Source organism: Poecile atricapillus, chromosome 14 (genome assembly GCF_030490865.1).
Source record: "Poecile atricapillus isolate bPoeAtr1 chromosome 14, bPoeAtr1.hap1, whole genome shotgun sequence".
NCBI lineage: Eukaryota > Metazoa > Chordata > Aves > Passeriformes > Paridae > Poecile > Poecile atricapillus.
Window position 1 is genome coordinate 14,237,907 of NC_081262.1, and position 24,512 is coordinate 14,262,418.

The 24,512-nt window shown below is 48.5% G+C and overlaps 2 protein-coding genes across 6 annotated transcripts; one reads left to right on the forward strand and one right to left on the reverse strand.

Moving 5' to 3' along the window:
* The first annotated feature begins 1,731 nt into the window (after window positions 1-1,731).
* TMEM11 (transmembrane protein 11) lies at window positions 1,732-10,705 on the forward strand. The gene is made up of 2 exons (XM_058849492.1): window positions 1,732-1,933; window positions 9,775-10,705. The coding sequence occupies exons 1-2, from the start codon at window positions 1,869-1,871 to the stop codon at window positions 10,289-10,291; spliced, it is 582 nt and encodes a 193-aa protein (XP_058705475.1). The 5' UTR covers window positions 1,732-1,868; the 3' UTR covers window positions 10,292-10,705.
* Window positions 10,706-14,111: 3,406 nt separating this feature from the next.
* DHRS7B (dehydrogenase/reductase 7B) lies at window positions 14,112-24,240 on the reverse strand. Of its 5 annotated transcripts, none has more exons than XM_058849478.1 (8): window positions 24,164-24,238; window positions 23,442-23,548; window positions 19,683-19,854; window positions 18,052-18,167; window positions 17,221-17,431; window positions 16,488-16,580; window positions 15,040-15,192; window positions 14,112-14,715 (listed from the first exon to the last, which is right to left on the reverse strand). In XM_058849478.1, the coding sequence occupies exons 2-8, from the start codon at window positions 23,448-23,450 to the stop codon at window positions 14,510-14,512; spliced, it is 960 nt and encodes a 319-aa protein (XP_058705461.1). In that variant the 5' UTR covers window positions 23,451-23,548; window positions 24,164-24,238; the 3' UTR covers window positions 14,112-14,509. The 5 variants fall into 5 exon arrangements, with proteins under 5 accessions (XP_058705461.1, XP_058705462.1, XP_058705460.1 ...); XM_058849479.1 differs by having other exon boundaries at window positions 19,683-19,858; XM_058849477.1 differs by lacking the exon at window positions 23,442-23,548 and having other exon boundaries at window positions 19,683-19,858; window positions 24,164-24,240.
* Between the last annotated feature and the right edge of the window lie 272 nt (window positions 24,241-24,512).

Below are 24,512 nucleotides of genomic sequence, written 5' to 3' on the forward strand. Positions count from 1 at the left end.
AGGGGTGAAATTACTGTGTTTTGTTTGAGGTCACAGGGCTGGCTGACCTCGTGCTGACTGTGCAGAGCTCAGGGTGAGCGGGATCACAACTGGTTCCTCTCCTTTGCCAGCTGATCCAGCCCTGCTCACCTTCATTATTCCTCCTTGAGATTTCAGGCCAGTCTTTGGGAGTTGTCCTGCAAATGAGCAATCAGTGTTTATGTCCACTGTTTTAAGATCGACATGAAAATACTTAAATATCCAGCAGCTGTGCTTGTCCAGAGGAAGGTGGGCAGGCAGGTGACTTAGAGGGACACAAGGCCCTTCCCTCCTGGAGCCAGCACTCCTCAGGGCTGGGAGCACAGCCTGAGCACTCCTGAGCAGGGCATTTGTGTCACTTCCCAATGCTGTGTGAAGGCTACAGAGGCTGAGGCTGGAGTTTGGGTAACTCAGATTGCCAGGAAGGTTGGTGTGGAGAACAGGTATGATTTGATCCAGCATGACAAGCTGCCCCTGGGCTGCAGCAGGAGCGTGGGGTTTGCTGCTCCCAAGGGACAGCACGGTCGGTTGGGATCTGTAGCTGGGCTGTTGCTGGTAACACACTCTGTTTACATTCCACATTCCAGACAGTCCATGCTCCGGCCTGTCCCAGCACTGCTGCACGTTCTGCCGGGCTGGGCACCCTTCCCAAACACCTCCTTGTTCCTGCGAATGCAGAGTTTACCTCCCCCGAAACAGCTGCCCCCCCAAAATACAGCTGAGAGAGCAGCGGTGTGGGAAGGCCCTGTAGGCTGGGAGAGCAGCCTCGGGATGCCTGGGAAGGTGGAGGCAGCCAGGGGTTTGTTCTCTTCAGTCCCATTACATCACTTGGGAATAATGTCAAAAAGAGGCTTTTTCTAGGAACGGGGGTTGCAGAGCCAGCGCCGCTGTCTCCTGATGTGCGCTGTCAGGCTGGAGGAGGGCTCCAATAAAGGGGGGATACAGACAGGGAGCTGCTGTTTGATAAGGGAAAACTTAAAATTCCTGAGAAAAAGGCTCCTGTTCTGGGAGGAATCCGGCCGGGAGCAAGAGGGAGTCCTGCAGAGACTCAAGCATCCTGGAGATAACCAGTCCAAGCACCGTGGCACAGGTCACCCACAAAACCTTCGGACGGATCCACAGGAGCTGGGAAACCCCTGGCAGTACCAAACCTACATTGCAATTCTAGAAAAGCGTTTGGTTGTAAACTTTGTATTGACTTGATGATCTCGAGGTCTTTTCCTAAGTGATTCTGTGATCTATTCCTCCTCAGAGATGCAGCAGGGGAGCCTCCCCATTCACTGCCCCTCTTTCGAGATTGATTAAGGGGGCGAAATTCACCCCCAAACCGCCCAGCCTCTCCTCCCAGGGAGGGAGGATCCTCCATCCCTATTCCCCCGCAGGGAAGGAACCTCCTGGGTTTTTTGGATTAGGAACACGAAGCGATGCTGGCCCTGCCGAGCGGTGCCGGCCATCGGCAGCCCATCCCCTCATGGCGGGGCCGCGGGGCAGGCTGGGACTCGTCGCCGCGCTCCTCCCACCGGGTGGAAGATCCCGGGCGGCGGGGCCGAGCCGAGGCGGTGACGGGCCGGGCTCCGCCACCGGTGACGGGGCTGTGGCGAGGGGTCTCACTGGAGTCCCACCGCGGTACCCACCTGGCCCCACCGCCCCCGTCCAAGGGACTACACGCCCCAGAGCCCCCAGCGGCCGCGCGGCGGTGCGGGGTACTGCGGGACTTGTAGTCCTTTCGGGGGTTCAGCCCCACCCCGAGCAGCGCCCGCCGCCGCCCCCGCGCACTACATCTTCCGTCGGGCATCGCGGCGCGCCCGCGGGCCGCCGGCGGAGACATTTGCGAGGCGAGTGTCTCCAAGATGGCGGCGTGGGGAAGGAGGCGCGCGGGCCCCGGCGGCACCAACAGCGGCGGCGGCCGGGACAGGTGAGGGGCGGCCGGGCCGGGGCGAGAGGCGGCGGGGGCTGCGGGGCTGCACCGCCCGCGGCGGCCCCGCGACTCTGCGGCAAAGGCGGGGGCGCCGCGAGGGGAGCGTGGCCGGGCGGGGCGGGCGCGGGACGCGGCCGCGCTGAGGCGCGGAGGGGCCGGGGGCGCTCGGCGGGGCCGGGCCCGGGGAAGGTCAGCGCGGCCCGCGGCGTGTCTGGGCCAGCGCTGCCCGCGGCGGGATGCGGCGCTGGGGGCCGGGTAGAAGAGGGCCGGCCCCGGGAGGCTCCTTCCGTCCACGGCTATTTTTAAAGGCGGGGAGGGAGCGGCGAGTCCTCCAGGGTGACCTCCTTCTGCGCGGGGCTCGCTACCGCGCTCCGGCCTCTGCCGGGCCGGGGGAGCGGCCAGCACAGGCTGGAAATACCCACGGAGCAGCGGTGGAAGTTTAGGAATCGCGACTTTAAAGAGAGAAAAGAGACAGACGGAAATCTCACAGAATCAATTAGGTTCGAAAGACCTCTGAGATCATCGAGTCCAACCTGTGACCGATCCCCACCCCGTCACCCAGATCAGAGCACTGAGTGCCACCCAGTCTTAACTTAAACACCTCTAGAGACGGTGACTCCACCACCTCCCAGGGCTGCCCATTCCAGCATTTAATCACCCTTTCTGTGAAGAAATCTTTCCAAATGTCCGACCTGAACCTCCCCTGGCACAGCTTAAGACAGTGTCTGGTCGAGCTACTTTAAAATCTGTTTGCACAGCTCTCCACCTGCTGAAAATGTCTGGGTTTATCCCGCATATCCTGACGTTGGCATTTTTCCGTTCTGCCCCAGGGCTGACTGATGTAACCGGCAGCTGCTGAAAGCTGCTGCGGTGTTTTCTGAGTTTTCCTTTGTCCTGCCGCCTCGCCTCGAAACTCTGATATCCCCCTTAATTTGTGTTGTGGCTTTTGCTTCACTTTGTTCCCTTGCTGTGATCCGATAGTGTTTGCTTTGATGCTGTTGAATCTACACGGCCAAGGAGAGCCACAAGTAGCCCTGAAAATTCTGGCGCTAATGTGAATTGCAGGAATGCTGCCTGTGTTCAGGGAATTCAAAAGTAATTGAACTGGAAGGGCCAATGGAATTCCTGCATCAGCGTGGTTTAAATAAACAACTAAGAATACCACAGTGGTAAAACCGTCTGCACCCAGTGCTGGCACTGCCCCAGCACAGGAGGTGTGGAGTTTTCATGTGGCAGATGTGTCCTCCCAGCAGAAGGGAAGAAACAGAATATGGAAAAGAACATTTAATAACTTCAATTATTCTTCCAGGGTGAAAATTGATGCAGACTTAAAAGTGAGTTGTTACTGTATAACTTCATCTGTGATCTGTACAATAATCTAATTGTTGTTTGAGGTGATCTTTTTTCAAAGCTGTGATTTCTCTTGATCTTAGGATCAAAAATATTCTTAAACACGAGTCACTCCATGAACCTGCTGCATGTATTATTTTTCCTTTGCCAGCGAGAAGGGAATGGAAGAGAACAGAACAGCAGATCTTCCCCGAGCAGCGTTTCACAATCTCCATCAAAACCTGGTGGTTCTTCAGGTGTCACCCTGTACAAATGTGACAGGATAATTCCAAAGGTGTTGGGTGATGTCAGCGAGGTGCTGCTGCTCTCCTGGCAGTTGCAGAGCAGGAGATGTGGATGACTGGGCCTCTCTGCCACTCCATCAGTGGCTGATCCCAAACCACACCTGCCTGTCTTGTCAGGCTGCTGCAGCACCGGTTGTGCAAAGGCAGCGCTCACAGACCCGATGTCATCACATGTGCTTTTTATAGGGTGAATACAGTTTTCTTACTCTGGGTAGGATTCTTGTCCAAAGACATGTTCTTTTGAACTGAATGTGCTGATCCAGTTTTCCTGGTAACTGAGCTGCTTCAAGGAGTGTCTGTAGTTGTCAGCCAGCAGCTCTAAAAGGCATCTGTGTGTCGGAGGTGGTGTGAGGAGACTCGGTACTGAATAAAATCCTGTCTGCTGCGAGACTAGAGCAGCTTTCATTTAAAATTATTTTCTTTAAAAAAAAAACAGCGTATCTGTGGAGACTGAGTCCCTTCACAAGTAACTTTATTGATACAGAGAAAGCTATAATTGGTTAAAAAGTGCTTTCCTTGCTAGGAGTGAATGTAAGGACATTAATTGCAAAGGATGTTGACTGTGAACTCCAGCTGGCTTTGCTGGTGAAATAATAATGTTAAACAAAATAACCAAAAACACAGAAGGGAACCAACTAAATATTTGTTTTTCTTCATTCTGGATAGACTCTTTAATGGAGCCTGTCTAAAGGGAATTGTTAATCTGTAGACCAAAACAACTTTTTCATACAGAACAGACACTGGATTGTACTGGGTGTTTTTGTATAAAAGGCAGCCCGGTGCCCGCCAGAGCAGTGGACAGCATGTCGTTTGTTCCCCTGGGAGATGTTCTGACAAACTCTGGAAAGAACAGCTTTCATGTCATCACCACTGCCTGCACTGGCTCCTCTGTGCCCTCCCAGAGCTCTCCTTTCGCTACCTGCACTGCTCAGATTTCTGGTACTCTGCTTGCAGCAATGATTGACCTATTTCCATCAGCCTGGCTAATCATTAGTTGACTTAAAATTGACACCTCCTTGTTGTCTGGGGGCTGGATTTGTTGTAATGGTCTGGTGATGTTTTCCTTAGTGTTCAGGGAATGTTGTCCCTCCCTAAGGCTGTTTGAAGAGCTTCCCAATGTTCTCCTGTCCTTTTTGCTATTTGAATTTAAGGTGCATCTTTTGAATTAAAGTCTTGCTTTATTGCCCTGCATTTCCTGTTCTTCCTCTGCTTGAATGCCCTTCTTAAAGCCCCAGGCCTGACAGCCCTGGCTGAGGGCTTGAGCCTGGTAGATTGTGGGGACCTTCAGAGAAAAAATTCTCCAGGTGTTTAGGGTTGTTTGTGCTTTCTGTGCACCATATCCTGAGTAGAAACATACACTGGGGAATATGACTGGGACGTGGAATATTTCCACTGAGAATTAAAGCCAGGCCACAGCTCATTCCTTAATCTTGAAATTAAATTAAATTTCAGGAAGGATTTTATGTTGGAGGGAGGGAAGTTTTGTGTTTGAATTTGTCATGCCTTGGCTCTGTTGACTTCTTTCAGCTTGGCTGAGATGCTGACAATACTCCCAGACATGCTCTGGCCATCTGTAATGTCCTTTCTGAGATCTTGCACAACCAGCACGAAACCCCTCTTGCATTGCTGAGCTGGACTGTGTGTGCTGTTTGTGACCAGGTGTTATCACACTGCTGCAAGCTTCTCCTTTCTAATTTTTTTAACTACTTATCAAACTGGTCTTCATTTTCAGTTAATCTGTTTGGTGCTCCAAGCAAAACTCTTGCCCAGGAAAGAAAACTTTAACAAAACTTTACCTATGTATTATGGGAGGGGCTTAAAAGAACTTTTATTTTTGCCCAGACTCTGCTTGTGCAGCTTAAGACTGTTTCCAAGTGTGATTTTGAGCATTTGCAGAACTGAGATAGTTGGATAACTGGAAACCCTCACCAAAAGTCTGTCTGGCAGATGCCATTAGGTTCAAGGCAACAAACTCAGGAGGCTCAGTCATCCCTGCAGGTGGGAGTGGTAGGAGGATACTGAGGGTTCTCCCAGATTGTTTTCCCCTGCCTTGTTCTCAGTTCTCTGTTCCTTTGTTTCTGCTTTTGCCACTTGCCACATGGCAAAATGGAAGGTATTTTCACACAGAATGGTATTGTGCCTCCTCTTTGTAATGTTACTTCACCATAAAGACTATCCAGTTGAAATTTCCTTTTACCAGGCAGGCTGCTGTTTTGAGGAGCCTGCTTCCAAGGTGGAGGCAGAGAAATGGAACTGCTCTGAGGACTGGAATTTCAGAAGAGATTCTTCCCCGTGAGGGTGGGAAGGCCCTTGGATCCCTGGAAGTGTCCAAGGCCAGTATCCAAGGTTGAAGCAACCTGGGATAGTGGAAGGTGTCCCTGCCCATGGCAGAGGACTGGAACTGGATGGGCTTTGAGGTCCCTTGCAACCCAAACCATTTCAGGATTTGATGAACTGCTGGAGCTGCTATTGTTCACCCTCTCCTGGTGCTCTCCCATATTCCCATGTTAGGAAGACAATCCAAATGTAATTTGAAGCTTGCTGTATAGCTAACAGACACTTCTGCCTCTCCTGCTGCTGTAGCTCTGTTAACAATGGATTCCTTATTTATAACTTTGGCAATACTAAAATTTGAGTTGGGTTTTAAGTGATTTACATCTTGCTGTGCTGAATGCTGAGAGCTCTGTCACATTCCCTCATCCAGGCATTCGTTCAGCACCAAGAATGAGACACTTAAAGTTCTCAAACATAGAATGCCTGAAGAAGCTGCAATAGAACAAATATTTGGATGTAAGGCCTAGAACTATTCCTATAGAACAGCTGTACAATGTTTTAACTGTGCCCTCTTACTTGGAGTGGGGAGACAGGTCCTGGAAAATCATTTGATTGAATAATATTAACAACTGCTTTTAGGCTTTGGTCTATCTAGTGAACAGCCTGTCAGGCTAATGAACACCTGGCAGCATTTTATGTCTTCTGGCATTAGGTGCTCTCTGGTTATTTACTATTCTTTTAAGTAAGATGGAGTTTATATAAAATCCCCACATTTGATAGGTGGTGGATGCCAGCTCAGAGTTGCTTGCACAGCTCTGCAGTTGTGTTTGTCATGGCTGGGGATGGGTGACAAGCTCCAAAAGGCAAACTCCACGGCCTCCAGTGTTTGAGCAAATCCAGTTGCTTTGACTGGATTTGTTCATGTGCAGCAGCTTTGTTCAATGGAAAGGCTGTGTCAGGAGAGTTGCCTCTGTGAAGTCCTCAGCTGAAACCTCCTCAAGCCCACATATCTGTGTCTTTTTCTGTATCATCTGAAATCCAAACAGTTCTCAGCTTTCCGTACTCCAGGGGCAGCCAGTTCTTGTGTGGAAGTAATACATGATAACCCCACCTCCCTGTGCAGAAATAGGGACTTGCTGCCTGCCTTGCTGACTCTTCACATGTCCTGTTTGAGCAGATATCTCTTCATTTGTCATTTTTGGATTGGCTGTTTTGCCATTTGCAGCTTCAGCACTATGATACAGATTTATTCTGATTTTAGAGGATTCATTTGGAGAAACAGCACAGTTGGGGGGCAGACTTTTTCATGGATGAAGTCTTTGTGCTGTTCAGTTCCCAGTGATTTTTATTTTTCCCAGCAGAACATACTTTAAATTCTGCTTGTTTTGGCATTGGAGGACCGTGCTTTTCTCATCTTTATTGTTATAAAGCCCCAGAGCTTTGCAAGCCAAAAAATTCCAGAGGAGATGGACAGTGCTGCCTCTGGCCAGTCTGTTGGATTCCTGCTGACAGGTGGCTGTTTGTGGTGTGGATCTGCTTGTGCAATAATGGTGAAAGGAAAAAAAGGTGTTCAGAGGGAAGAAAAGGCAAGAACTGAGCAAGGAGAAATGAGGCTGATGGGTTAGTGCCACGTGTCCTGGTGCTGAGCCTGGAGAAATCTCATGTAATGTAGATACTGAATTCTTGGAAGTTAGAAGCTCAGTTCCCAATGGCTCTTGTACAGGCAGGGAAGGATTGGGCTCACTTCATCCATGTTTTCCCAGTGATGACAGGGAGATCTGAATGACAACTGTGCTGTTCCTAAGCCTCTGGGAAGTTCTTAGTTGAATTTGAATTCTGCTTCTCTGTTTTGCAGACCCATCTGCATGTTCCCAGGTATTACAAAACACTGAAAGTTGGAAATACATTATTTTGTCTGGAGGGTTGTGTTAGCACTGGGTTGGCTTCCAGCTTGAAAATGCCTTTCAGCAATAGCTTTTCCATGAAGTCATTATGCCCTAGCAAGTGGTTTCACAAAGTCATGGGTGGTGGTGTGTAGTTACCTTAAGCCTCTATATGTCTTTTGCAATGAAATAGGAATTTTTGATTTAGCAGAAGCTGCACTTGGAGCAGCTGTTATCAGGGAAAATAATCCTTGGCAGAAACCATGACCAGCTGTGTCCTTGGTGTTAATGTAACACCTGCTTGACTGGTTTGTTAGAAACTCCTTATATAGGTCCTGTCCTTAAATTTTAAATACCTCAGTTCACTGCAGAACAGCAGAGCCCACCACATCCTGTGCTGAAAGGGTTAATGGTAATTTTCTCAACAATGTCTGACAAGCTCTTTGCCCTAAAGAAGCCCCCGGCATACACAGAATTAAGGTGGATTTTTATTTTTCTTTCTACCCATGAACAGGCCAAAGGGGAAATGCACTGCAAGGAACTCAATAACTACATTGTAAGTTGAGTTTTCCTTGTAGGTTATATAAATTCCAGCTGGACTTTTAATGAAACTGCTTATGACTCTGCTTTGGGAGAGGGTGGTGCCTCTCAGGTCCTGCTGGTTGATGTTTGCTGCTGTTACAAACCCAGCATGTCTGCAACAGCTTGTAATTTAACAATATTCTTGATTACAGCTGGCCACTGCTCAATCCCCTTTGCAGCCTGAGTAGAGCTGCACATTAAGGATAATGTTTGGCAACAGCAGCTTGTGAATGTGTATTTTTCTCCCTTATTTTCCAGTGCATGCACATAAGTACCACTGTACTAATGGAGCAAAAAGTGCTCATTCTGTTCTCTACATCAGCAGTGTGTTCCTCCCGATATCACGGGGGTCTAAATGCTGTTGGGATGAGGCTGTTTTGTCTGCTGTGATCAGGTCAGATGTGTGATTTGTTCTCCTTCTGCCAAAGGAATCTGCTAGATATTTTTATCTTTGCTGGGCCACGTGCTCAGTTTTGCTCTGGTTAAGCACAAGTATGTCAGAAATATTCATTTCTGCTTAGAAGGTAGAATTTTGCCTGGTTCTGATGGATAGGTTTTTACCCTTTCTCAGAGCTGGTAAACAATCATAATCCTATTTCTTAGCAGTCTGTACATGAATGTAGCTGCAGATGTAAGGTGATGTGGTGGAGAAGGTGGAGGGAAGGTGGAAATTGATGTGACATTAAGTAGCTAAAAGCTGCTGCTCCAATACAAGTTCCCTGAATCCCCTGAGTATGAAATGTGCTCCCAGGTGAAGTGAGGAGCTCTTTCTCCACTGCTAAAGTCTGCCTGGGTTAAAAAGTTACTTGTATTTTGCTTTACTGCATCCCACTTCAGGAGACGGAGTGAAGCATTCTGCCAAAAACTGAATGCTCTGCTGCCTTCTTCACTTTCCCTTTCAGCAGTGTTCCTTGGCCATCCTTGTTGGATTTACCAGGCTGTGTTAATATAGAGGACTAAATAGTAAGCTGCAGCAGAAAGCAAATGTATTCATCTGGAGATGCTTCCTCTCTCCAAACCTCCCAGAGCAGCTTGTCCTCCTGGATCAATGAGCTGCTTGTCTTGGTTTCTGTGAAAGCTCCTGAAGCCTCTGTGGTTTGTTCAGTGATGTGTTGTGGTCACTAAGGTGTGACACTATTGCTCTCTCCAAAGAAACTGCTTGGGTATCAGTGTGAGAAAGCATTTCAGGACTGTTACCCTATTTCTCAAATTGTTCTAGATCCTCCAAGTTAGGAAAAGGTAAGAAAAATATGTTGCCTTCTTTTGGGATGAATTATTGTACAGCAGGAGTAATCAGCTGATGTGAAATGAAGCTTGAGTTGAGAAGCTGCTGGTTGTGAAACAGAGGCAGTGACCTCGAGGGGCTGCCCTCACTTGAGGCACTTCTGTCCTGCTCTCCCAGCCGGGTGGGTGAACAGCCTGTCCTTCAGCCCTGTAGTTTTAATTCTTCATTTCCCCTTACCAGGGTGACCTTGTCCTCCACGGACTGTTACATTGTGCACGAGATCTACAACGGGGAGAATGCTCAGGACCAGTTTGAGTACGAGCTGGAGCAGGCGCTGGAAGCGCAGTACAAGTACATCGTGATCGAGCCCACGCGCATCGGCGACGAGACGGCGCGCTGGATCACCGTGGGGAACTGCCTGCACAAGACGGCCGTGCTGGCAGGCACCACCTGCCTCTTCACCCCTCTGGCACTGCCAGTAGATTATTCTCACTACATCTCCCTGCCCGCTGGAGTGCTGAGCGTGGCTTGCTGCACCCTCTACGGGATCTCTTGGCAGTTTGATCCCTGTTGCAAGTACCAGGTCGAGTACGATGCCTATAAACTTTCGCGCCTGCCCCTGCATACGCTCACCTCGTCCACTCCCGTGGTGCTGGTGAGGAAGGACGACCTGCACAGAAAGAGACTGCACAACACGATAGCACTCGCTGCCCTGGTGTACTGTGTAAAGAAGATCTATGAACTCTACGCTGTATGACTTCAGCAGGGAAGAGAGAAACCCACAAAGACAAGTGTATTAAGACTCCCACAGTAACATTTTGTTTTTCCTCTTTGAGAAGCGGTGGAGACTGGGAAGGATTTGGTTTAATAGAGCTGTTATTTTTCAAATAACACATCACTGGTGCACCAAGGTTTTTCAGTTCTTCGTTACACTTGAGATGTGGATGTGTGGTGACTTGAGATCCGTATGTTAGGCCAGGGGAGTCCAATCCAGCAGCAGAATGTCGATGAAAGAAAGCAATAGAAAGAAGGGGTGTGAGAGCTGCTTTCTTTTTTTTTTTTCCTTTTTTTTTTTTTTTTTTTTTTTGGGGAAACATTTAAGTATATTGTTTAATTGTATTACACAGAACCAGCCAGAAGTTATCATTGACCATTAAAGGATGAGAATTTCAAATGCTCTTGCTCTCTTGTCACTGTTATCATAGTGATATCACTTTAAGTGTCCAGCTACAAACACATTCTGCTTAGTTCTTGTAGAAGTTCTTCCTAAGGTGGATACATCTCTGAAATGCCTTGAGCCACAAGCAGGGCTGGGGGCTGCCAAGGTGGGAACCTACTTGCCTTACCTTTGTGCTGTGCCCTGACCACACAATTCCACTGCTTTTGCCTGGAACACAGGAGCTGCCTGCTTCTGCTGCAAGGCATCCACGTGACTGCATCTTGTAACTGTGCTACCTGAAATTTTAGAATTCAGTACTGTGCATTAATTCATTTTTTAGCTCTAAACTCAAAATCTTGTTCTTAGAATGGGAAACATTTACTCCTCTGTGAGATCTGCCAGTTATTTTTAAAAGATAGGAGCTTGCTGTCTGTAATCTCCTCCCACCACATGGAGAATAGGTGTGGCTGGCATTGGCAGGGCCAGCTTGGCAGGGCTCCAGGTGTTACATTTGGAATAGGAGAGCAAAGGCCTGCAGTGAGAGCTGCCTGTGCACTGTGTGCTCCCTGCTCCAGTGGGAGCTGCAGCCTGCCCTTCACAGCTGAAACACTGACCTTGACAGGGGTCAGACCCCAAATTCTGCTTTTCTGTCTTTATCTCTCTGAATTGCCACAGCAAGCACCAAGGACTCTCCCTGTCCTCGCCTCCATGGCTGTTCTGACCACGGTTCTGACTTGTGCTTCCCTGCTGGGGCAGTTTTTCTGTGAGCAGGACATGCAGCCCACTGTGGTGTGCTGGGCAAACTGGGTTTGCTGGGTGTTCTCAGTCCTTAGCACCAGCACAGGCAGCTGTACATGAGTGGGCTGGAGAAGCTCCAGTGGCAGTGAGACATTTCTGGGTGGCAGCAGCCCTTTGTACAGTGGCTGAGCTCTTTCCCTCCAAGGTTAAAAGAAGCTGGGATCCAGAGCGTCTATTTATAGCAACAATGTACAGTTGCCTTGGCAGAGAGGAGGCAAAGAAATGCAACTACTTCATCTTTCAGTGGTTAGGCCAGGCTGGGCAGGCTGCCCTTCCACCCTGACGTGTCTCCAGAGTCCCTGCTGGATGGATTTGAAGCCAGCAGCACATCTGCCACAGCTAATACTGCTTACTGCTACACATGAAGTACCTTTGTGCTGGCCACACCAAAGGCGTTCCTGGTCTTTGTTTTACTCAGTGCAGAATAATTCTCAGAGCTGTTAGTTCCTTTCCTGCACCAAACCTCTGGGATCCTGGTACTTTTTTGTGTTAAGCTTCCCCTGATCTGGAATGATCACTATGGCAGGTTCCCTAAATGCATGGCTGCCATCAGAGATTGGAGTTAAAAATTAGCAAGTTTCCTGGGGTCTCTTACTGCAGGAGGAAAGGTGAAAAGTCAGCTTAGCTGTCAGAATGGGTAGGTCTGATTCAAAACCAGCTGTTACTCCATTCTGAGGTGGAGGGGCAGAGGGGCTTGTTTTCCAAGGAATCTCAGTGATAACATAGCTAAAATGCTTTTCAACATTCTGGTTGTTAGTCAGTCTGGGATGTAGCTGCACAAGGTGATCTGGGAGAATGAGAGAGGTCTTGAGGGGTATTTCAGTGCACAGTGAAATGGTAAAACAACTTCAAAAAATTCTCATCCATGTGGAGTGGTGCTGTATCTGCTGTCCCCAGTGCCAGTAGCTCAGTGGAATAACAGTGGCTGGGGACAAACCTCCCTTCAGAAGCCCCCACACTTTGCTGCCCACCCTGCCAATTGTGGATGTGCTCTGGAGTGTGCAGCATTCCCCTTGTCACAGAGAGGGAATTTACTTCCAAAGGGAATGGATGCACCCTCAGCAACCTCTGCCTTGGAGCTGTAGTTCCCACAGTAACTACCCACAGTAACTCCCCACACATAATTTTTCCCTCAGGCCTGATGTGTTTCACCCTCAGTGCCCTGGATGGGAACACAGAAATGCAAAGCAGCCCCTCGGTCCTTCCTGGGTAGCCACGACCTGAAACACCAGAACATGGAGCAGCTGAACAAACCTGGTAGGAGCACTGCAATTCACTGAGAAACTGAGGATCTGAGCATGGGAAACATAAGGAAAAGCACAACTAACACCAACACTCCCCTTGTGGAGAGGAGGAGAAGGTAATGTCTTGCTTTCCTATCTTAACAGGAAAAAAGGTGACTGCACACCTGAAAGCTTCAACTTGTCAGTCGAGCCCAGGGCCTTCCTGTGACACAGCTGCAGCCTCAGCCACAGAGAAGGTGGCAGAGCATGGATGTCCTGACAGAGCAGCAGCACTGTCATCATTAAACACATCCTGGTTCTCAAGAGATCATTTATAAATCTGAAGTGGTTAAGAAAAGGCTTTTAGAAGGAGGAGGTCCTTTTGAGCTTGCACACCTGTATCAGAGTTTGTGTGACTAATCCTCTGTGTGGATTCACACTAAGCCAGCAGGTCCCATAAAGAGGGCTGAGATAAAGTATGTTGTTCTGCAGCTACTGCTGGTACAACACCATCTTGCAGGGATGTAAGAAAAGAAAAAGAAAACCCTCCTGCTTTTCCTTCCTCTTATGTTACGTGCTGTGAGGAGCTGGAATAGACCAAGGGGTTAATTTCATAGCACTGTAATTTATTTGTCATCTGATGTGCACTCCCAGGCAGGACACATGGAAAATGCTGGCAAGTGCATGGAGGTGGCAGGAGGGGTCTGGACCTTGGTTCCTACTATTAGAGTTTATTTCAATTTTAAGATTATTTCTGTCCTATCTTGGTCCAGCCAGTTCATTTTTCCTAGTGGTGCTGCTGTCCCTCACACGAGGAGAAGGGGTGAGGAGTGGAACATGGCACCCCTTCAGGCTGTCAGGCTCCCTGAAGTGATACCTGAACAGGCAGATGTCATTCCTCACTGGATGTGATACTAATTAGTATCTGTGATTGCTTTAAAGCAGATGAGAACAAAGGGTCTGTCTGTTACACTCTGCACCCTACACACATGGATTCTTCTCTAGTGCCAGAGAGTGGCTGGCATCCACAGGATCACACCTGCTCTGTGCTGCAGGTGGCCCAGGTGTGCTGCTGTCACCTGTGCAGTGTGTCCTGGCAGCAGATGCCTTGCTGTGTTCTACCTGTTCAGTGCTTCCCTTCATTCCTTGGGCTGGGATTCACAGAGCGTTATCACTGCAGAATTAACTGTCCCAGTACATCAGTAGGGCATGATTCAGACAGGTAAAATGATGGCCAAATACACCCAAATTGTACATCAGTTACTTCTTTAAAAGTGGCACTGGATTGAGCTTAATTTATCAGATGACTTGGCATGGTAAAGGAAGAGGATCTGAAGTTTCCCACTGCATGCAGCATGTCCTGGATCAGATTGGAAGGAGTGGGAATGAGACACTGATCACGAGAGCTCCCAGCTGAGGACTGTATTTCACAGGGGTGGGGACAGCCAAGGTCTGCTCGTGTGAAGGCAGAACAGGTGGGTTTTATTTGTAGCAGGCCAGTAAAGCTGAGCATGCCTGGAGTGAGGTGAGGAGTCTCCCAGCCAGGGCCTCCCTTGGCTGCAGTGTTCCCCTGACCCCTCCCCTGCAGCCTCAGCTCTCCCCCACTGTCCGAGCACCCCTCCTTCTCCAGCTGAGGTTTAGGTGCTATACTCCAGCAGTGTGGGGGAAACCACTTCCCAGTCTCCATGCAATAGTAAACAGCATTTTGAGAAAGGATTTTCCTGCAGGAGCACCTCCAGTGATGTCCCAGCTGACTGCAGGGGCTCAGCCTCTCCCTGCTCAAGGCAGCTGAGCTCTAAGAGCCCTTTGCTTTTTTCTCCTTTTTTGCTCTAGATGCCATTAAGGTGAAGAAGAGCCTGGGGCAGAGGTTCCTCAGGTAGACAGCCAGGCAGGGCATCAGGCCAGCCACAAGCACTTCCTTCTTCTTCTGTCCCACTGCATTGAGAACCACCCGAGCCACCTCGGCCGCCGTCTGTCCCTCGGCCGTGGTCTTGTCCATAACTGCCAAGGGAAAGCTGAGTGAGCAGCAACACCAGCAGGTAAACCCTCAATGAGGTACCTTTCCTAGGAATGCTCTAACTGCACATGGCTGCTTGTTTTGGTTTTTATTCCAGTTGTGTAGGTGTTCCTCATGGTTGGCCCAGAAGGCTATAGTTGCTGTCTGAGAAGTCTAAATTTTGGGGCTCACTGTTGCTATCCTGCATCCAAAATTGGTTTTTGATCCTTCAGGGCTAACCTGTGTTCCTACCAGAGGCCATGTGTTGCAAACACACCTTCTAATAGCATGGAAATGCTTTAGAAATAGGGCAGTGAGAGGTCTCTCACCTCCATAGCGAGATCCATCCGCTGTGACAGCGTTGAGGGACAGGTTTGTCTGGATGTATCCAGGGCTCACAACTGTCACTTCAATGTCATACTGCTCCACCTCTGCTCGCAGACAGTCAAAGAAGGCCTGGGTAGCATGCTTAGAGGCAGCATCTGGAAAACAGGAAAAGGATTGTGCACCAAGGAGAAGGAGCAGGGCTGAAGGAATTTCCCCTTCCTGAATGGATCTTTCACTGCAATGCAGCCACTTCTCAGCAAGAACCCAAGAGCTGTTCACCAGCCTCTACATTTGTTTTTGTTTAGTGAATGGCAGCAACAGGTAGTGGGAGTCAGGGCAATTTAGGAAGACAAAATGTAAATTCAAGTTGAAAACTGGCTGGGATCCTGAGCTTAATATCACAGCCCTGCCAAAGCACTTCAGAGTGAACCCAAGCTGCCTCCCACTCCTGATAAAGGAGACCCAAAGGCTTTGGAAGGCAGAGCTGGCTGCCCTGCACGTGCCGAGCACTGGGGACTTGCAGAGCAGGTTCAGGGCTTGGCTGCACACAAGGCAACACCAGATCACACAGGCAGGCAGAGCAGGGAAGCTCCTAGTAGAGGATTTTCCCCTGTGAAATGGCTGAGTGACTCCTTTTGCTTGGAAACTGCCACGCCAGCAGCACCAGAGGCAGCTCAGCACAGGTTGCACACCCTGTGAGGACCCAGGCACGGGCTGAGCTCCTGCTGCCAGATCCACGTGGCTCTGGTCCCTGCGCAAATGCTCTGGGAGCTCCTCAGAACACATTTCCTGGAGCAATTGGATCCACATCACCTGCTAAACCCCATGGCTCAGACATTCCAGACTCTCCCCCACCCAGCATCATTCCTGACCCACTGTATGTCTTCACCACTCTACTTCTGGTGTTTACTTTCAGTGATTTACAGATGCTTGCGTGTCAAATGCTCTCCTCTTAGTTCATCCATCTTTTAAAAGGTTTTTTCCCAGTAATCCCACCAATATTTCTTGTCATAACTGATTTAGCATGAAGAGTCTGCTGGATCAACATTGTTTAGGCTTTTGTTCTGGTATTGTTTGTACTATGGCACTTCATAATTTATTAAAACAAAAAATTCCTGCTTTCTTAGAGGAGAAAATGCAGACAAATGACAAGGATAAAATACCATAAAATTACAGAATTATAGTGACTCTCAAGTGTTAAGATAGGACTGTCAAGCTCTTTTCAAAACATATTCTCCTTCTTCATCCCTTGAAAACTTAAGGATGGGGCTAAGATTTTTTATTTAAGACTGCTGTCAGTGGTTTGTGACCCCACTGAGGGTGATCCACAGCTTTGCCTTCCCTGCATGCAGCCAATTCCATGGAGAGTTAAATGTGGAAGCAGGAGCCAAGTATTTATTCAGTCTGGTGCCCCAAATATGTCTTTCCCATCTTCTGTGGAGGTACTTACATGCAGATCTGAAAGGAATGCTTATTTTGCCTTGCACGCTGCTGATGGCCACAATGTGGCCTTGTCTCCTCTTGATCATGGAGGGGAGAAGTGCTAGCAAAGGACAGAAAAGACCCATTCAGACAACAGTCCTGCCATTGCTGCTGTCAAGAATCAAAGCTTTCAGAGCACTCAAGAGATGCTGAAGGGAATTACAAGATCCCTCTTCAGTGCAGGGGTTGGGACAGTGCTTGGGATGCCTCTGACTGAAGCTCTGTCTGGCTGGGACATTCACCTGTGAGGAGGTTCCTTGTGCCAGAGGCTGCACAAGAGCTGCTGTGGCAGCTCTGATCTCCCACACAGTGGGCAGCAGGATTTGCTTTTCCTGACACCAGAACATCTTCCCATTTCCTGCAGCTGACACGCTCCGGGCTGAGCTTTCTGGGTAACCAAAGCTTCATAGGAAAGCTGCAGCTCCACTGCAATCCTCACCACGTTCTCCAGTGTTCTATCAGTGCAGACAGGATAACTGGACCTCTTCCCAAGTCCCTGCCAGGCTAGCATCAGGAGATGGAACCAGGGATCATCTCCAGTGGGGTATTTTCCACACAGTCATGCCCTCAGGCCTGCCCATAACCCCAAACCTCCTTTCACCCTGTGCCTGTACCAAGTATAATGACAATCACAAAATGAAGCTGTGTTTAGTTGTGCTGGTCTGCAGAGGCATCAGCCCAGTCTTGTGGATCATAGGTACCTTTGGTGAGGGCTATAGGTCCAAAGTAATTTGTTTCCATCACTTTCTTATCCACATCCAGTCCTGTGTCCACGATTGTGCCTCGGAAGCTGATGCCAGCATTGTTGATCAGGATGTCCACGTGACCCAAGGCCTTCAGGATCTCCTCAGCAGCATTTACCACAGTTTTGGTGTCCGAGAGGTCAAACACCACAGTGTGAGGCTCGTGTGTCTGTGAATAAACTGAAGTTAGCAAAACACAGTTCAGTGCTGGATGTGCCAGCTGATGATGGGATCTCCCAGCTCTGGAAGCACAGGAGCCATCCAGGCCCTGTACAGCTACAGTGCAGCAGTTCCATGTGGCAGGAATTCATGACAGAAGCAGGTTGTGCTTGTCTTTCTCTGCTCCTGTAGCTTGTTCCTTATCCCTGAGCCTAGCAAAGGGACAAGGGAGATCTTCCTCAAGTACTAAAGTTTCCTGTTGTCAAATGAAATGCATCTGAAAAAGGCAAAACGTAACTGTTTTCTGCAGAAGCCAGGAGTACCTTTCTTAGCTATTGTCAGCAGGCATAGACATAAAAAATAAAAGCCAACAGAAAGAAAGTCACTTTTCCAGATTCAGTGTATGAGGTGCAAGAGTCTGGGCACTTTGTGCTTGTCTGCTTTCACTTCTATTTCTAGCCACAAGGCCTCTTTCTGTGGGGTTTTTACAAGGAATGACAGCTCAGTGTACTCCTATATCAGCCTCTACCCCTAACCACGGAGTTGCATTTTTCCTATTGCTCAAGAGAACAGCCCACAGGCAATTCTGTAACAGCCCAAGCAGAAATCCTGTCCTTGTCCCACACTCACATTTTTGCGGTGATTCTTCACAGCACAAAGCTCCTGCACCAGCTCTTTGAGCTTCTCACTGTCCCTGCCACAGAGCACCAGCTTGGATCCAGCTGCATGGAAAGCTTTGGCACATTCTGTGGAGGAAGCAAGGAAGAGAGAAAAATAGGCATGTGAATACCAGACAAAAGACAGATTCACATCAGACCTGGTGATAGCCAAAACTGCTGTTTGCTGGCAGGGTCTGAGGTGGCTTTACTGCTGCTGTGTGATGGCCAGGCTGATTTACAGCGAGGTCACAGCCACGTGTGAGACTGTGAGAGACACATAATAGTGGTGAGGCAGCTGCTGTGCTCACAGATACTGTGCTGGTTAGACATCCTCCCCCTTAGCTGGTCAAATTTGCCTGTGTCTCCATTTTTGACTTTATGCCCTTCTTAAGAGGGACCACAGCTTGTTTAAGTCATCTAACACAGGTCTTAGGACTTTCTATTTTAATGAACACCTCCAGAACCTCCAGAGGTTATGGGAGCCTGAGATTTAATGTCTTCATCAAGGTGATTCTCTTCATTTGGAAAAGCCTGGCGAAGGGATGCCAGGCTATTGTCCTCCTAATTGCACGTTCCTGTCCCCTCTGGGAGCCAGAGGGACAAACTGCTTGTTTGCATGAGGGATGACAGTGGATGGCAATGAACACACAGTAATTAGAAGTGGTCTGGTGTATTAATAACGAGGAGTAAGGGGAAGTTGTAAAAGATCTTGCAAATGAGTCAATAAGGGAGGAAACTTTACTGTACAGTGGTGGAAGTCGCTACACCCCACAGCACAGACGGAGCTCCACCTGGAAGGTTTCTCCTGGAATACTAATTTCCTCTCTTCTTGATGAGAAGTACAAGATCCTTTACCACTCCCACTCTTTGGTTGAGGCAGGCAGAGAGAACCAGTTCATCTCCTTTGGCCAGTTCCTGAACACCCCTGTCCTTAGGGACAAGCTCACACGCAAAGGCAGCATCAATTAAAGCTCTATTTGTTCTATAAATGTACTCATCCTAATGAAAGGCCTTGCTGGCAGAGAGCACCTTGTCTTCTCTTCAAGCAGCTTTTAAAGCAATTATAGAAAGCACAATTAGAGAATGTAGCCACTGAAGCAAAACATAAGTTTCAGCTGGAAAAAAATACTTCCTGGTGTTAAATAATGCAAAGAGTTTAACTTTAGAGTGGATGGATTTGTACCATGAGAGGAAAGGTACCTTAACTTGAGGATGAGGGAGAAGGAGGAGTGGAAAGTTTGGAAGAGCAGCTGGAAGTACATGAATGCAGAATAACACTTCTGGGAGGTTTTAAAGAAACAATTTAGCTTCCTGGCTTTTTCAGGATTTAGGGAAAGGACCCCTGACAGCACAAAAGCACATCTGATTCCTTGCTTTGAAGAGCTCCAGTTTATACAGGATGATTAAAATTTTCTGTACCAAACATTGAGACTTTCTTGCATCCCAGTCTGCACTGGCTGTGGTTATAACTCAGGTGGGAGCCGCGTCTCTCAGAACTCAGATCAACAGGAACTTTCAGCTCACTACTGCTTTATTCCAAGAGCTGCTCCTGCCACAGCCCCATGCCTGTCCTGCCCTTGGTGCCCTGCTTTGGGTCCATACCTTTCCCCAGGCCAGAGGAGGCCCCTGTGATCACCACCACTGCTTCCTGCAGGTAAGCTCGCATCCGCACCCACTGCAGCAGCCGGAACAGCGCAAAGATCCCCAAGCTGCCAAAGAGCAGCGGGATGATGACAGTGCTTGTGAAATCCATCAGCTTTCCTTTCTGAACTGTCTTCCTAGAGCCACAGGATAAAAGGAAAGAGATCATTTCACCATGAAGAAAATGAGCAAAGGCTTGAAAACGGTTTTGAAATTATTTTTCTTAACCCTGCCTTAGACCACCAATAAACCACCAAGATACCTCTGTATCTTCAGCAGATTTTTTCATCCCTTCATTTAGGCTTTGGAAAGTTCACATCAGTACCCAAGTTAAAGCATTTAAATAGTAATGTGAACATCCCAGCAGGACACTTGGCATTGCATCCTGTCAGCTGTCACGTAACAAGCTTGGGTTCAGGGATGCTGTTCCCGTGTTTTGCCCTAAATTCACCCTCTTGTTTGGAATTTCCTCAGGGCTGGGATATTTCTCCACATTCTTCTGATTGTATAAAATGGTTCAGATTTCTCTAGAACAGCCAGTACCAGAGTATCTACAAGCCAGAGATCAGTTACTGTGTATTATCCCAGATGGATATAAGCCAGTCTGTCTTTTGGAGGCTCCAGGTTTTCTCTCTGAGCCAGTTATTTGCTTAACACACTGAAATCTCATGCTGGAGTTGGATTCTGATACCAAGGCATAGCCCTAATCCCCTTGCTAAGCCATTCCTTCAAGGGAATAGTTTATGTGACAGCTTACTCCAGGGCCAAAGAGCAGCTGGGACTTCTGTGAAAAGGCCACTGATTTTCCCTCTGTATATCCCTGAGCTTTTATCACAGCTTGGTGTAAGAGTAAAGTTAATTACAACCCCTTCCTGAAATCTTCTGTGTCACACATGAAGTCAAAAACAAACATCAGGGAAATATTTTCCCTTCCCTTCTTCTTTCTCGTGCAGGCAGAGTTTGAACTCTTGCAGTCTGAACTGCAAGACAGGCAATCTTCTATCTGGAAAGATACTGGGACATTCTGGGCACACAACTTGTGCTCCTTCAAACAAAAGGACAGCACAAGAAGCAGAAAATAAGAGGTCACTACAATGCCAAGGCAGAATTCAGTGTCATTGAGTAGGACTGAGCTTGTGTGGAACTGAGGGGATGGCAGAGGCTCTGCATGCCATGGAACAGAGCTAATGTGGAAAATGTCAGGCTCTTCCAGATATCCATCAGGGGCTTGGAGAGAATTCCTCAAATAGCTGCTCAGTGAACAGCTTGCTGAAATAGTAGAGAACTGATTAAAATAAGTATTTCTGGGGGTACAGCTGGAACACAATAAAATAATACATAAAGACAGCTCTAAATAAACTTGGCAAGGTCTAGAAACAAAGCCATCAAGTCAGAACACAAATCTTCTTGTAGTCCTTTGGAGCTTCCCATTCCCAAACTGACTCATGTGTGTCTGAAGTCCTTCCTGGTGTGGTCTCCTGTGGATAATGCAGGGAGACATGGGAACAGCAGATCCCCCAGGCACAGGGAGTGTGCCCAGAGTGGAAAAGCAGAAATCCAAAAGGAGGATTCAGCTCAGGCCACTGCAAAGCATCTCATTCCTCCAGCCCTGAGCTGAGGGAGTGCACACAGTGTATTTTGTACTGGTTTGCAGCCAGGGACCGCTACAGTTCATTTGACATAAGAGAATGGATCTTCCTTAAAATAATTTCTGGGAAAGAGATGTTTTGACACAAAGCCACTGGATTTTCAGACTGGATGAGAAGGTTCTCCAGACTGGGTCATGCTCAGCTGGTCGTTGAAAGCAGCTGCCTTCTTTATGATTCCCCTTTTTTTGTTCTCTCAAAGATCTCTTGAGATTCACAACACGAGATGTGGGCAGGGACAACAGGTGCTGTGCTGACATTGGGCTTACAGAACACTCTGGAATAAAAAAAAACCTTCAGCCCACGTTTAGGCTCTTTCATTATTTCCAAAGTGGGAGCTGGCAGGTGCAGTGGCACTTCCTTCATGAGGCACTGGAAAAATCTGGCCCTGCTCTGGTACCAGTGAAATGCAAGTGAAAAGGTAACTGGGAAGAGGGGGCTTTCCTGACACCTCTCCTAACTAAAGCACAGTAAGATCTGAAAAATATTTCCAAGTCTTTTATTGTTTTTCTTTCCTTTTTCTCCATGTTATACACAGGAACTGGGCAGATTGTCCATCTCTGCCTGAGGGCTGCAGCAAACCAAGAACCCAGGCAGGAGCAACAACCTGCTCTGGCAGATTCCTGGCTGGAGTCTGAACCGACAGGTAACAGCTCTGGGGAGGGGAAACAGGGGATGGGGAAGAGAAGGGAGAGGAGCAAGAGAGAAAGATTTGCCAATCAGAGATGTAAATCCCTTTATACTGGGGAATGCAGATGCAGTGCCTTCTTCCAAGGTGCTCAAATGGCCTCTTAAAAAATCCCAAAACAAAGAAAATATCAGTTCAGTCAGATTTGAAAGAGAGGACAACCCAGCTGAATAAATTATTTGGGACAGAAGAACTTCTGTAGTACTTCAGATCTACAGCAAAAAGATTTGCTTTGACTTTGTGACTTCCTTCTATCACAAAGTTTAGGTAACACTGAAGTAGCCAAAGACATTAAAAACGGGGGTGAGGGTGGGGAACACGTGGGTTCCACACCTAATTTGAGATAAACTGACTATCTCAGGCCTCCTGCTCAAAGGTCTGAGACCCCACTATCACCTTTGTTCAATAATTTGGGCATTCACACTGAAAAAAATTCCCTGTTATTAGCAGGTGATGTTTATAACACCAGGGTTTCAGAATGGGAGAAGGCACTGCTCGTTAAGTGGTGCAAACCAAGTCCTGTAATTCCCAATTCTCCATCCCAAAAGGCAGGATTGGAACATGCAGGGTATTCGAGAGCAGAAATAAGAACACTGATAATGTGAGGAAATACAGGTGATAGGAAACTTCCAGAATAAATCACATTTATCCAATTAAAAATAACCCCAGAACTTTCCCCTTAAAACAAAACTGGATGTTCTCCTATGAAAGCCAGGACAGTGGTTTCTGAAGGAACATGGATATTGATTAATAAGGTCAAGGGTGCATTAGAGACAGCAAAGATGAGACCAGGTCCTAAACAACCAAACCCCTGGAAGCTTCCCCAAACAACACTGATCCTGCAGCTGCAGGCTCACAGAATCACATTGTCCTTTCCATGACGAGTAGCAGCAACTGGGAGGCTGCATTCCCAAATCCAAAGATTTGGAGGGATAAAAGAAAGGGGAAAAAAATCTGGTTTTCCTAAGGAAAAAAGCACAGCCCCTCTAGGTTTGAGTGAGGACTTTAGTCTGAAGAAAGCACAATGTCCTACCTGAGAAAGGGGCTCACTTGCAGTGACTCTGAGCTGGAGCTCCCTCGGTCCCGGAGCAGGACAGCCCCGACTTAAATTTGGAAATGGCAGCGATTCAAGCAAGTGTCCAATGCCAGCTCAGCCAGGGGCTGCCTCTAAAAACAAACCTTGGGAATACAGGCTCTGACCTTTCCAGTGAAGGGGGAGAATTTAACCCCCAGAATGAGAAGACAGAAGTGAATTTAAACTTATGAAAGCAGTAAAAACTCCTAGGGAGGAATGCAGCAACTGGACAGAGCTCCTCATTCTAAACAGGAGAAGAAGAACAACAACCCAACTGGAATTCTCAGAAGTTGCCACCACGCAGGCATTACCTGAAGCATCACCCAAGGAAACCCTCTGTTGTATCCCAGCAGTCATTCAGTGCATCCTGCCCGAGTTCTTCCATAATTGTTATGCAAAACAACAACCTCAATCCATGCTGCAGCAAGAGGGGAAAAAATACGTTTCCATCACCCAAAAACCAGCCTGGAATTGAGGAATTGTCTGCTCCTCCACCTGGTCTAGTGGAAGGCGTCGCTGTCCTTGGCAGGGGTAGAATGAGATGGGATTTAAGGTCCTTTCAATCCAAACCAGCCTAGGATTCTATTAAATCGTCTTCTCATTACTCTTCCTGCCACTTTTACTCAGTTGCAAATTGCAATTCCACCCTCCCACGCGGAATTCCTCTATTGGTGTTTGGGACAGAAACAAAGGTGGCCCGATTAGAAAACTGAAACATTTGTCGTTCCAAAGAAAGTATTTTGCAGACATTTACCAAATCAGGAACCACCTAAACCTCCGTGAGAACATGACCGCCGGCTGTCTCCCTGATTTATCTATAATTAGGTATTTAATGTCAGTACCAGCGGTGAACTCTGTCCCGGAGAGCGCAGCGTGTCCCTGCGCGCACCAGCGCCGCGTTCTCCCGACCTCTCCCGCATTTCCCAGCCCCCCGGCCCTCTCAGGGCCGCACCCGCAGTCCCGCGGCCCCTCCCGGGTGTCCCCCGGCCCCTCCTGTCCCCTCCTGTCCCCTCCTGTCCCCTCCTGTCCCCACCTGGCCACCGCCGTCACCATGGCCACCGCCGGAAGTGGCGCCCGGGAACTTCCGCCCGGACTCCGCTCCGCTGTGACACAACCGGAAGTTCTGCCGGAGAGCTGCTGCCCTCACCTGTCCTCCCGCCCATGCAGCCCGGCCGGGCAGCAGCGCTGCCAAACAGGGGTTCCGCCCTCTCGGGGTTCCCCTCCGTGTGGGCATTGCCCTCATTCCCAGAATCCCAAAATCCCAAAGGGGTCAGGCTGGAAGGGACTGTGGGGGATCTGGTTCAGCCTCCCTGCTCAGCAAGGCCATCCCAGGATTGCACCCAGGCAGCTCTGGAATCTCCCCCGTGAGGGAGGCTCCACAT